The 12573-nt window shown below is 38.3% G+C and overlaps 1 protein-coding gene across 1 annotated transcript in view; it reads left to right on the top strand.

Moving 5' to 3' along the window:
• Positions 1–12573, top strand: part of ccpg1 (cell cycle progression 1) — a 57932-nt gene that overhangs the window by 9652 nt on the left and 35707 nt on the right. Inside the window, exons 3-5 of the mRNA XM_060852760.1 lie at positions 5492–5591; positions 10017–10099; positions 11121–11331. Of these exons, the coding sequence (XP_060708743.1) occupies positions 5492–5591; positions 10017–10099; positions 11121–11331 (394 nt within the window). The remainder of the gene's footprint in view (positions 1–5491; positions 5592–10016; positions 10100–11120; positions 11332–12573) is intronic.

Here is a 12573-nt window from a genome sequence, read left to right on the forward strand (position 1 = left end):
TTGAGACTAATGTGTCTCTTTAACGCATTGATTGAATTGCTATGAGAAATGCAGCATTTAATGATTTTTGTTCTGATTTGTCTTCAATACATCTCGCAAAAAGTGATTTGAGGTATCTGGCAAAACTAGAGAATTGAGTCTAGCTTCCCGTTAACGGAAACGTTAAGGAGTGGTTTGACCTCAGTTGCTTGGCACAGGAACCAAGCTACCATTTTCAGGGATCTATACTTATGACAAAAGATGGTTCAGTATATCATTTTCTTTTATAAATATTTTTATTAAAGACCTTTTGTACAAAACATCTATATACACAAGAAAAATCCACCAAAAGACTGAAAAGTAGGGAGAGTACAACAAAGTCATAACGTGATACTATTATTAGTGAACGACCTATTATTCTACCAGAACAAACATATCTACTTAACTTAAACTAAACTACAAACAAACTAGATGAATATTAACTCAAACTAAATTCAAGTAACTTAGAATACAGTAGTGAGGTATAATTTAATTTTAATTTAATTTAATTTATTTCACTCCTCGAACCTCCACTGAGGTTTTCATCCCTGGAAGCACCAGCTATTGTACCTGTACGCTTTTGTTTCCCAGCCTCCTCCTCCTCCCAGGGCACCACCGGCACCCATACTCATTCCCAAAGCTATACCATAGCCCTAATTAATATTGCTGATAAGTCTGCGTGAATATAATTTAAAGAGGGCCACCACATCTTATAAAACTGTTCAGTTTTGTGGTGCACCATGTTTGTGAGGTTTTGGGGGAGATGCTCATCACCAACCTACACCACCCCATAAGACCTGATGGTTTTTCTGGCGTCCAATTCACTAGAATGTTCTTCCTCTCACAGTGGATAAGAATGTTACACAATTTCTTCCCGTGTTCCCCCAGAGAGGGTAAATTTGGCAAACCTAGAAGTTGAAATACTGGATCCATGTTAATTTCAATCCCCAGGATGTCCTTTAGCTCCCTTACTACAGCACTCCAGTGTCTCTGGATCTTACAACTTTACTAGTAGCAGTGTATAAGAGTGTCTGCACTAATTTTACATTTGGGACATCCTGATGACACTCCTCTTGAACTTAGCTAGCCTCTTTGGCGCCATATGGGCCCTGTGTAAGATTCAATTGCATGGCCTGCGCCCTGTTAGATACTGAAATTCTCCTTACTTTTCCCTGTATATCCATCTTTCCATACCTCCGATGAAATATCCTTTCCTAGCTCTCGACTTCACTTCCAACAGTGTCCCCCAAGGCATAACCTTTCTGTAAATGATACAAAGTACTGGCTGAAAGAGCATCCGTACACTCGTACTCTTTTCTCCATGTCTGACTTGTAACACTGAGCCAAGTCTTCCTCTGTATATAATCCCTTATCTGAAAGTACTGGAAAAGGTCCCTATTAAATAATCCATATTTCTGGCTTAACTGACTAAATGACATCAAGACCTCCCCCCTCAAACAAATCTCCCAGGCATGAGATTCCCTTATTCTCACATAACTTAAAGCCGGAGTTCATTGCTCCAGGTTTAACTCTTTGGGATCCCAGCAACGGGGTAAACGGCGAGGTCTTAGACCAATTGCCCTCATCTTTCCTCATTATCCTTCAGGCTTTCACCACATTTAAAATGATTGGATTCTTACACTGCTCTGTCATGGATTTCATCTTATCCATAAATAATAAATTAACTAGAGGACATCTTGACTGCGAGGCTTCGATGTCAAGCCAAATTGACTCCCAATTCTCCCATAGCCAGTCACCAACATATGCTCACAGGGCGCTTATTTGATATTTCTTCAAATCTGGAATATCCACCCCTCCCTCGCCCTGTGAAAGCTACAATTTAGTAAATTAGAGGGCTCCTGTGGTATAAATAAAGGACCCTAGCCAGCCATTGAGCCTCCATAACACTCGTCTGGGAGCATTCTCATGGAGTGTAACAGGCGAGGAAGAACTTTCATTTTAATCTGGGCTATTTGCCGGTAAACCCTCCCATTGCTGCAAATCCTGTTTTATCCTCTCCAATAGTTGTACATAGTTAGCTTTATACAGCTGGTGGAAGGAAAGGGTATAAAAATTCCCAAATACAAAAAAACCTTTTGACAGCCATCTAAACGGGAACTGCATTCCATCCTTCAGATTAGGCACCTCCACTGCTGGTATGGCTTCTGATTTTGTAAAGTTGATCCTGTAATCCAAGAAATTAATTGTTTTGAATCAGTCAAGGAACAGACTTCTCCAGATTGGCCAAGAACAAAAAGGACGTCGTCAGCATATAGGGTGATCTTATGCTCCCCCATTCCCACCCTTGGCACTACTATTTCGGGATCAGTCCGGATTGCCTCAGCTAACTGCTCAATTTCCAAGGTGAATAACAGCAGTGAGAGAGGAAACCCCTGTCGACAACCTCCCCCAATGTTAGTTATCTGACTTAGCACTGTTTGTAATGACTGCCGCCTTAAGACCATTATACAATACCGCCAACAATCTGGCAAAGGATTCCCCCCAGATCAAAGTGCTCTAGGACCTGTTGTGGAGAAAATGTAGAGAATCACCAGGAGACGCAGAGAGTTCTTCAAGAAGTGGGTTTTTCATTTACAAACAAAAAACCGTGACACTGAGAAAGCAGATTCTCAAATGCCCAGGAGCCGCCAGGGTCTGTGGTTTTTAAATTTTTTTTAAATCATGTTTCTGTTTGCTTATCAGAATGTCTAACTATATTAATCAAAGAACCTCACTCTAGCTACGCAATAAACCAGTGATGTTCGTTCCCATTATCTGTTTAGTTGTACATTCTACTTAACGTAATTCTAATGTCACTTAGATATTTAGTGTTAACTCTTGCAACAATGGTCTTTCATTCTAATTAATATTTTCCTAATGGCATGATTAGATATTTATTATCGTCTCTGCTCCAGTGATCTTCCATTCCAGACTAACCTGTCATGATCGATATTTAGCTATTCCATCTATTACATTAGTATCCTTTCTCAAGCTGACTCTACTAACTATTAGGTATTTGATGTCATGTCCCAAATATTTATGGTCCCAATCTTGTCATAATCACAGTTAAGTTAGTAGAGGTAGTTTCCCTGTTATCTCATCTCCCCATAGTGACCTTTCAGCCTTAATCTTACTCTGCTAATTGGTGTAAGAGCATTCCATTGTTCTTATCCCATCCTACCTTGCACAGTCCACAGATTGCCAGTGGTCTTCGTGCTTTAACCCTTCCCATGCTTTCATGCTCTTTATTTTCCATAGACCCCAAACAGATACAGCCATTCTTTCACATTAAACGCCTTTTCTGCATCTAGGGATGCCACCAAACCAGGGATCAATCTTTGCTGGCATACTTGCACGATGTTCAGTACCCTCCTGATATTGTTGGATGAGCTACTGCCCTTAACAAAGCCAATCTGATCTTATATAATATGGGCAAGACCTTTTCCAACCTCACAGCTAGCATCTTGGATAGAATTTTAAAATCTACATTCAGCAGTGAAATTGATCTATGTGAAGCACATTCTTCGGGGTCTTTCCCCTTCTTTAAAATGGGGGAGATATTAGCCTCCCTGAGACAGGGCAGCAGACAGTCCTGTGCATACGAAAAGCTATACATCCCCATAAATGGCTCCACCACCACATTTGAGTTTCTTATAGAATTCACTTGGGGATCCATCTGACTCAGGTGCTTTGCCACCCTGGGAATGCCTTATTACTTCCTGTACCATTATATTTGCATTTGATAGGAAAGCCTGCTCCGTGTTTATACTGGGGAGGTCCAGATTCTCAAAAAAGGGCTGCATTCTCACTGCACTGTGTTCGCCTCCTTCCGACCAATATAACTCTGTGAAGTATTCCCTAGATCTAACATTGATCTTCTTCAACTCCCGTGTAACTGTGCCAGCCTTCTCCCTAACTGACATAATAGATTGGGGAGCTTTTTTCCATCGAGCCAAATATGCTAGATGTCTACCTGGCTTACCTCCAAATTCAAACCATCTTTGTTTAGCAGAGGAGACTTTTTTTAGCCACTTGTGAGTGGAGAGCCGCCCGGAGGGCCGTGACTCACTGCAACTTGACCAAAGAGGTTCTATTATAATATGTTTCCTCAGCTATCTATAGCCGGGCCTCCAGCATCCATCGTTGCTCCTCCCTCTGCCTCCTTCCAGGTGCATAATATGAAATAATCAGGCCTCGTAAATATATCTTAGTGGCCTTCCAAAGTATTGCTGGATTACTGGTCGTACCTGAGTTGATCTGCCAGAAGGCCCCGAACTCTCTTCTGATGTACTATCCCTTTAACAGAAACCAGTCCATCGATTCCCCTACCCTTGATTTTTAACATCTAAATCCATTGGTGCATGAACCGAGACAGCTATATTCTCAATTTTGCACGTCGATGTTCTGGCCAAACTGTCAGTTGGCATTAAAAAAAAAAGTCAATTCGCGTATGGCATTTGTGTAGGTTGGAGTAGAAAGTGAAGTCTCTTCCATTAGGGTGGAGATGCCTCTACACGTCCACTAGTCCCAAGTTTTCATACATGTCCACCAACTGCTTAGATTGTGTGGGCGTACCTGCTGGGCCCTTTGGTACCTTGTCAACTTCGGGATCTATTAGGCGATTAAAATCCCTCCTATGATTGTGCGGTGCATCCCAAGATCCGTTAATTTAGCGATTGCATCAATTAGAAATTTAAGAGGGTGCGCCAGGGGACAATATGCATTGAAGACGCCATGTTCTTCTCTTAGAGCTTTAAGAATGTTAAACTGTCCATGTTCGCCCTTAATCTGCTCCCTTACCTGGAAAGGGAGGTTCGTTCTTACCAGTATAGCCATCCCTCTACTCTTGGAGCTGAAGGAGGAGAAGAATACCCTGTCATAACCTCTCTGCTTCCAGTTTCGAATGTTCCTGATCAGTTAGATGCGTCTCTTGCAGTAGGATGATGTCCACCCTTTCCTTCCTAAGGCTTGACAACACTTTCTTTCTTTTAATAGGGGAATGGCTCTCTAGAATATCATTCTTATTGTTTTGACGTGTGATGTGAAGGATAGAAGACTTTGTAACTACACTGTGGAATGAATATATGATACATTAAAATATATTACCTGTCAGTTTAAAGCTGGCTTGGTTTGAGAGATATTTAAGTTGCATATTGAACAGAGTTGAATTGATTTGTGGCATATTATACACTTTCATGGGAAGCTGTTGAAATTTCCCCATCAATTACCTACCTGTTGGGCAGATAAAGTCATGCCCTGATTTTTAGGTATCATTGCAATCCATCTGAGGAGTGGTTGGTACGACTGAACCCAGGTTGACAGTCTAATGTAAAATGCAGTGTCAAGATGTGCACACCTTCCAGTTGATCTCCAACAGAAAAGTTGCAAACTGTAACTGATTGATTAAATGTACTTTGCTTTTCAAAGTAAATGATTAAATGTGACTTGTTAATTGATGATCTCCTTTGCTTAGGGTTCTGATGTGGAGATACTTAGCTCAGACAAAGGAGAAGCTGAAGGCATTTCACAGCCTTCACCAGATCAACAACTTGACAAACCTTTTGAATTGCAAGGTAAGCAATATAGCAGCTAGTGGATGCAATTAGAGAAGTTGTTGTTTTAATCTTCCGTTATGAAGGAGCTGTAAATAAATATCCTGTCAAACGTTGCTAAAAGGAAACAAGAAGTTGAAACTATTTATCTTGCATTCATCAGAACAAGAATGCAAGAAACAGACTTGAACAAGGGGACATCTTTTTTTACACAACATGAGAAGAGGGCGTTGATTGGTTTAGCCATCATTGCCATGAAGATGCAATAGGAAAAGTTATCTATCAGTCTTAATTCTCAGACCAGGAAGGTTATATCTAATTCATCAAGGTGTTGTTATCTTGCCATGCAGCAGAGATTAGTTGGCAAGCTTGTTTGTTTTTTTTATTATTAAGAAGGTACAATGTATGTATAAATTCCATTTGCTTACATAACCAGGTCCTGTGTAATTGTTTATGTAGCTTTTAGCATGTGCAAGTTTATCATACTGAGCCCAATTAATGATCTCAAGTTCAGTACTACCAAGCAATTATTTACATAACCTCTCCTGCTGGAATACTGTTCCATGAAGATTGGATACCCACCAGCAGTTTTCCCAAATGACTGCCATTCATATGTGGGCAGAGATGGAATTTTTCAATTGGAAAAGGTCAATTCATTGCCTATTTTGTTTTTCTCACCTGGTTTATGCTTTCCCTGCAAAATTCTGTATCAAGAGTGGTGACCCTGGCTAATTTTCTCTAATTTTGTCTTGTTGGCATTCCCCTGTTTAACTAATTGTAGAGATGGTTGTGGGATGTTTCTGGTGCTTGTGACCCAGCTGTTCACTAGATAAGCTTTCTGTCCCTTTGGGGTAATGGAATTATTGTGAAACATATGCAAAAAACAGATTTACTGCGGTGGAATGAACTGTGATTTGTGAGACAAGTTTTGAAGGAGGTATTTCATTTCTGACTTTTGTATATTTCAGTATATAAACATTTTTATTAGCAAAAAATTAAATATTTAAAAATTATAAGTGGATGGATTAGTTGGTGACATAGTGTATACATTTTTGACTTTTTGTGTACATTTATGCTGGGTGGAACAGCATGTTCCAATGCAAACTTAATTTTTTTTCTCTCCAGCTGCACAGTCTTTAATCTTCTTGCTCACTCCCTCTAATTTCTAGGTTGAGAAAAATTGTGTATGTAACAACTATCTAGTTTTATTTATGTTGATTGATTCCTGTAAAATTTAGTCCAATAAATGTGACTGCTATAGCCAGATGGATTTTAGATGAGGAGAGGGTTTTGTGGTAGAATGTCCCTCCTTCTTTCCTTTTTATTGAATTTTGCATTTTCCTGACATGTAATCCATCTAGCTCGGTATCTGCCAAGAGCTTCTAAATCTTGTGGACCACTGTCAGTTTATTGCACTAGCTGCAAGCTGGAGCAAAGCTTTCAGCTACTTTTTCCTCAAGATTACAAGCAATACGGAGGTAAATTGGAGTGAATTCCAGAGGTCTGTGACATACCTTTGTTGACCTTTTAATGAAGTGAATGAATTTTCAATATTTCAAAAGAGAGTGGAACTCCTGTTCGGGAGGGAAGGTAACAGGTAGAACGGAGTTGATGATGCAGTTCTTTTTAAGAAAAATATAGTGTTCAGTTAACAGTGCGTGCTTCATGTCAGTCTTTTATGTATAAAAACGTGGCGTTATGTGGTTTAGTTCTGTCGATTAATTATGGAGTGTTTGGATTTCTCTTTAAACATTAACATTCCCCAAAAGGATTGTAACAAAATCACCTCCCTCCTGCATCTGGCTTTAGTATCTTGCAAGGAACCTGTGGTTTCTTTTCTCTTTGACACCAACCACTATTCTTTTGCTCCCTCTTTTGCTTTCTGCCCAAAAGCCTGGAGCTGGCAAGTCTATTTATTAGCACAGCTACCCTTGCCCTTCATTCCCAGGTGTGAGAAATTTACACCTTGATCAATAAATCACATGAATTTAGCCATCCAGTTATGGGGGGGTTTTCCTGGTCTTTTGGCCAATATTTGTTCATCAACCAACCTTGCTTACATGAGTGGAGATGGTGGCATTGTGATAATGTCACTTGACTAGTGGTGCTCTAGAGATGTGGGTTTACAGCACAGCATGAAACCTGGTGAAATTTCAATTTAATTCATAAATTTGGAATTGAACACTCGTAATTGTGACCTTGAAACTATCATCAAATCATTGTAAAAACCCATTTCACTGTCTTTACCTGGTCTGACTTATATGTGACTCCAGACCCACAGCAGTGTGTTTGACTGTTAACTGCGTTCTGAAGTCTCCCATTTGAAGGCCAAACAGGGATGGGCAACAAATTACAGTTCCCACTTCCCATGATATAATACCTTTACTTTTTGAAAAAAAATCTTTGCTGTTGTATTTCTCGACATGTGATGTATGGTGTGTGGTTTTTCTATGTTTTAACATTATGTATTTTTAGAGTTTGGTTTTTGCTCGGGACATGTAGATTTTGGTTAGTCTCTCTGAAAAGGTTTATGCGTCAACTTGTGGGTGGTTTTGTAGGTGATTTTCTGATGTACAATGGGATTTTGTTTGTTATGAGCTTTTCAGTGAACAGAGTAAATGTTCATTAGATGTTCAGTGTAAAAGGTCAAAGTTTTTTTTGTTTTCTCTTTGATCAGGGGAAATAACTCTGTGTTGGGGAAAAAAACCTTTTTCAGTTTAATTTTAGCAGTTTTGCAGAAGTCTTGTTGATGCTGGATGTGTAAAACAGTTGCTCCTAAAGAATGGAGATAGTTAAGAACTATTAAGATATAGATCACTGCAGTGTAGGGTGTTTTGGTTTTAAAATTCCAGTCAGAAGTGTGTGGTTAAAACACAAGTGTTATTTGAGGCTGAGAAAGTCTAAAATTGGCCTCTTCCTGAGTCTTCATAAAACTGTCAGATTCTCAATGAAGAGACAGTTAAATGAAAAACTGTAGATCTAATAGAGGGAATTCACCCTGGTGTGAATACTGTAAAAGGAGTGCTTTTGGGATTACTGGGACTGAGTTTTACTGTGTGTTTGGAAATCATCATTAAACATGGTTTGTTCTATTTCAATTTTCATTTCTTGTGAGTAATCAACTTCTGTTTTGTTGTTAAAACCAAATCTGCATTGTATGCTTGTATTTCCGTTAAAGACCACTGAGAAAACATATGATGTATCAAGTCAATTTCAGTCTAGCATCTGACTTGTCCAGTAAAAACATGAGCTGGGATTATACCACTATTTCCTGGCAGTAACTACAAGTTACAACTTAGTGTTTCATTGAACAGGAAGTAGGTTCCATGGTTCTCAATCAGGTCATTTAAGTGCAAGTTCATTTCTTTTCTTTCTTGCTTTTTCTTTTGTTGTGACCTATCAAACAATGTATTTCATTGGTTTTTGGTCTGCCATGTTTCCCAGACTGATATCTGTTTGTTGAATTAGGCAGTAAAAGACTTTTAGGTACTTCCCAGGATTTTGCTGTAAATCTGTAGGTTAGCACAAATACTAGCTTCCACAATTCCCTTTTGAATCCTTTTAATAACACCTCTGAACAGGTTGATTTAAATTTCTGAATGTTGCATTTAAGGAGAGAAAGTGCTTTTGTTTCAAAGGATCTTTACTGTTTTGTTTGGTCAGAGCTTTAAACTTCAACTACTTCCGTTGTTTTTCCTGGCAAATAGGTGTTGTACTGCTAATTTCCAAATATCGAACATGTGAAGCAGAAGCACGTTATTGTTTTATAAGGTGAAATGTTTGTCGCTACGCTTTGAATGAGTCTCCTTCTGGTTAGGAGTAAGCCAGTTATGTACCTTACAAACTGCTAGCTGATACAAAAAGTGGATTCTTAGGAATTTGCTAAAATTGTTCCAAGCTGTAACACATGAGACATTTTAATTTTGGAATGTATATTTAGTTACATGAAAATTAAGCTTGTTTTGGCATAGAAAAATACTTTGTTATTAATATGAATTAGTTATCATTTCTGTCGAATAAAATTATTGCAATAGATACTTGATGTGTTTTGATTATCACTTAATTCATTTTTTAATATTTTCTATGATACACTATCATGGAATATAATCAGCTTCTATATTTGCCTATTATAATTAAATTTGAATTTGTAATCTGTTAGAATAATTTTAACTTTAAATTTATGAAATAAAAAACTTCTTTTGCACGTTGTGTACTTTATTAAATGGAAACTCTGCATTGTGTTCTTTGGTTGCTGCAAATCCAGCAATGTGGTGTTTTACTGAGAAATGTAAATAATCCCGGCAGCTAGTCCTGTGTAAACCATGAGATTTGTCCCTGGGGATTTCACTCTGGCAATTTCTTAATTTTCATTTTTGAATAGTTTGTTGCATGGTTTAAATTTAATAAAAGCTTGACGTGTTTTTGCACTGCATAATTTTTTTTCAGCAGAAGAAGCTGAGCACCCAGAACTACCAATGGAAACTCTTCCCACCTCGGTTACGTTAGCAGAAAAAGAATTATTCTCTGAGGTGAGAGTACATTGGAATATTTTCTCTGTTATGAACACAGAGGCACAATATTTAAATAATCAGATGTTAACACCCACAGCTTCTGTGGAAAATGTAGCAAATTGCATAATATTGCCACTAATGCTATTGAGGAAAGGTGATGGAATCATGAAAACTCTGATTAAAAACAGTTACTGTTTTAAGTAATTAGTATGCAGGAATTTATCACTTCTGAGTAGCACACAGCCTCTAACTGTACATAACTGATTTTAGCTGAAGTGATGTGTGCATTTTATGAGAATAGTCTAAACAACAAACACTTAGAAAATATTTAGCATATGGAACAGTAAAAATACTTTAAACATAATCTCTCACGGTCATGAAAGTCAACTTTGTGGCTGAGGATCAGAAGAGCAATAATCCTGGGAGCTGCTTTGCCAGAACTGCATTATACATCTCAAGTTTCAACCAATGTTCATGAAGTAAAGTTTTAAAATCACTTTTTTCCTAATGTAACATATTCTTTTTTGAGGTATGTCCACGCACTCCTTATATTAATTGGCATCACTTTCAATCATCGGAAGTTTGAGTGGTATATAGCGTGCTTGCATTTGTTTCACTCTCTTGCTCTTTCATCCATTTCAACTCTAAATGTACTGTTCTGCATAAACCTTCCTGGATCATATATTGAACACAAGACATTGTACAATCTCCTCTTGAGTTCAGTGGTGTTGGGGAAGACAGAGAATTTATGTCAACATTTTATAAGCTTGATATCCCCTAATTACTAGTTTTTAATTTACTATTTCTTTTCTTTTTTTTTTAATTGATCCCTCTTGGAAGTAAAAAAGTTTGTAATTCCAACTATTAAAAGTAAATTAAAATCATTCTACCAGAGGTGTACTAACAAAATAACTTTTAAACACCTGGCAAGAGTGTAAGATAGTCAGATGCTGCTTAGTTGATTTGCTGGAATAGGTTATTGCTGATTCTGATTTTTTAAATGGAAACTTAACAAAAGACTACTGTTTGCTTGTTCTAGCCAGCAAAAGGTAAAATGGCTGATGACAGTACTTTTGTTGGTGCAACTAGTGATGATTCAGATATTGTTACCCTTGAACCGCCACCTGTAGAAGATCTTCAGGCTGTCCAGGAGGAAACTGAAGTTGCAGCACAAGAGCAAACAAACTATGATGAATTGAACCTAGGCTCGTCTTCCAGCAGCCAGTATACCTTTGCTCCACCAGAAACTGGTAAGCATTGGTCATTAGAGTTTAACTCTGTATGAGCTAACAGTCTCTGACCACAGTAATTTATTTCTCTGTTGTAGATATCTTGGAGTAAGTATGAAATTCATAATTAGTAGCAACTGTTTGTTTTCGTTCAATTATTAGAATATTGCATAACTATTGAGATTAAAACATAATTACTTTATAATCCTGTAAGATCATAAGAAATAGGATGAGGAGAAGGCAGTTCAGCTGTTCGAGCCCACTCTGCCATTCAGCAGGATCATGACTGAGTTGCCGTTTCTCTGTAAACTGTGATCCCACTATGGACCAAGAATTCACCTATCTCAATCTTAAATATGCACAAGGACTGTGCTCTCCTAGCTTTGTGGCAGGAGGTTTCAAAAATGCTCAACCTTCAGAAAAGAAATTCCTCCTCATTTCAGATTTATGTTGGCACCCTTTCATTCTTAGATTGTCTCTGGTCCTATATTGTCCTATGAGAGGAACGTCCGTTCAATATTTACCCTGTCAAGCCCTTTAAGATATGATCCCTCATTTTTCTTTAACTCCAATGAGTAGAGTTCCAGTCTTTTTTTACCTTAGCTCATAGGACGAACCTTCTTTTCTGCGGATTGTCCAACTTTGTACATTTGTGAAGTCCGAGTTGGAGAGCCATGCAGCACAGAAGAGGCCCTTAAGCCTATCAAGTCTGCATTGACCTGTGTACGCGAATGCAGCTTTCCAGCAGTTGCCCCATAGCCTTGATGTTATCATATTTCAAGTGCTTATCTGTATATTTTTTAGAGGTTGAAATTTACAATCTACAGCCCTCCCAGGCAGTGCATTCCAGATTCCCAACAGACCCTGGATGAAAAAAAAACATTCTCCAATCCCCTGTAAAGCTCTTGACCTTCACTTGAAAGTCATGTCACCTTTTAATATTGAATCTTCAACCAGGGAAAACCATTGCATTCTATCCACTCTGTCAATGCCCACATAATCTTAAAGACCTCAATCAGGTCCCCCTCAGCCTTCTCTGTTTTAAAGTAAATAATCTGAGCTTTTCTAGCTGATTTTCATAGGTGAAATGCTGCATCCTAGGCAACATTCTGACATAGCCCCTGTGCAAAAGAAGCAAGGGTGATGTGAGAAAAATATATTTTTACATAGTGAATAGTTAGTGTATGGAATACACTACTTGGAAATATAATGGAGGAACATTTCAATTGAAGCATTCAAGAGGACATTGGATGATTATTTGGA

Source organism: Hemiscyllium ocellatum, chromosome 39 (assembly GCF_020745735.1).
Source record: "Hemiscyllium ocellatum isolate sHemOce1 chromosome 39, sHemOce1.pat.X.cur, whole genome shotgun sequence".
Classification (NCBI taxonomy): Eukaryota; Metazoa; Chordata; class Chondrichthyes; order Orectolobiformes; family Hemiscylliidae; genus Hemiscyllium; species Hemiscyllium ocellatum.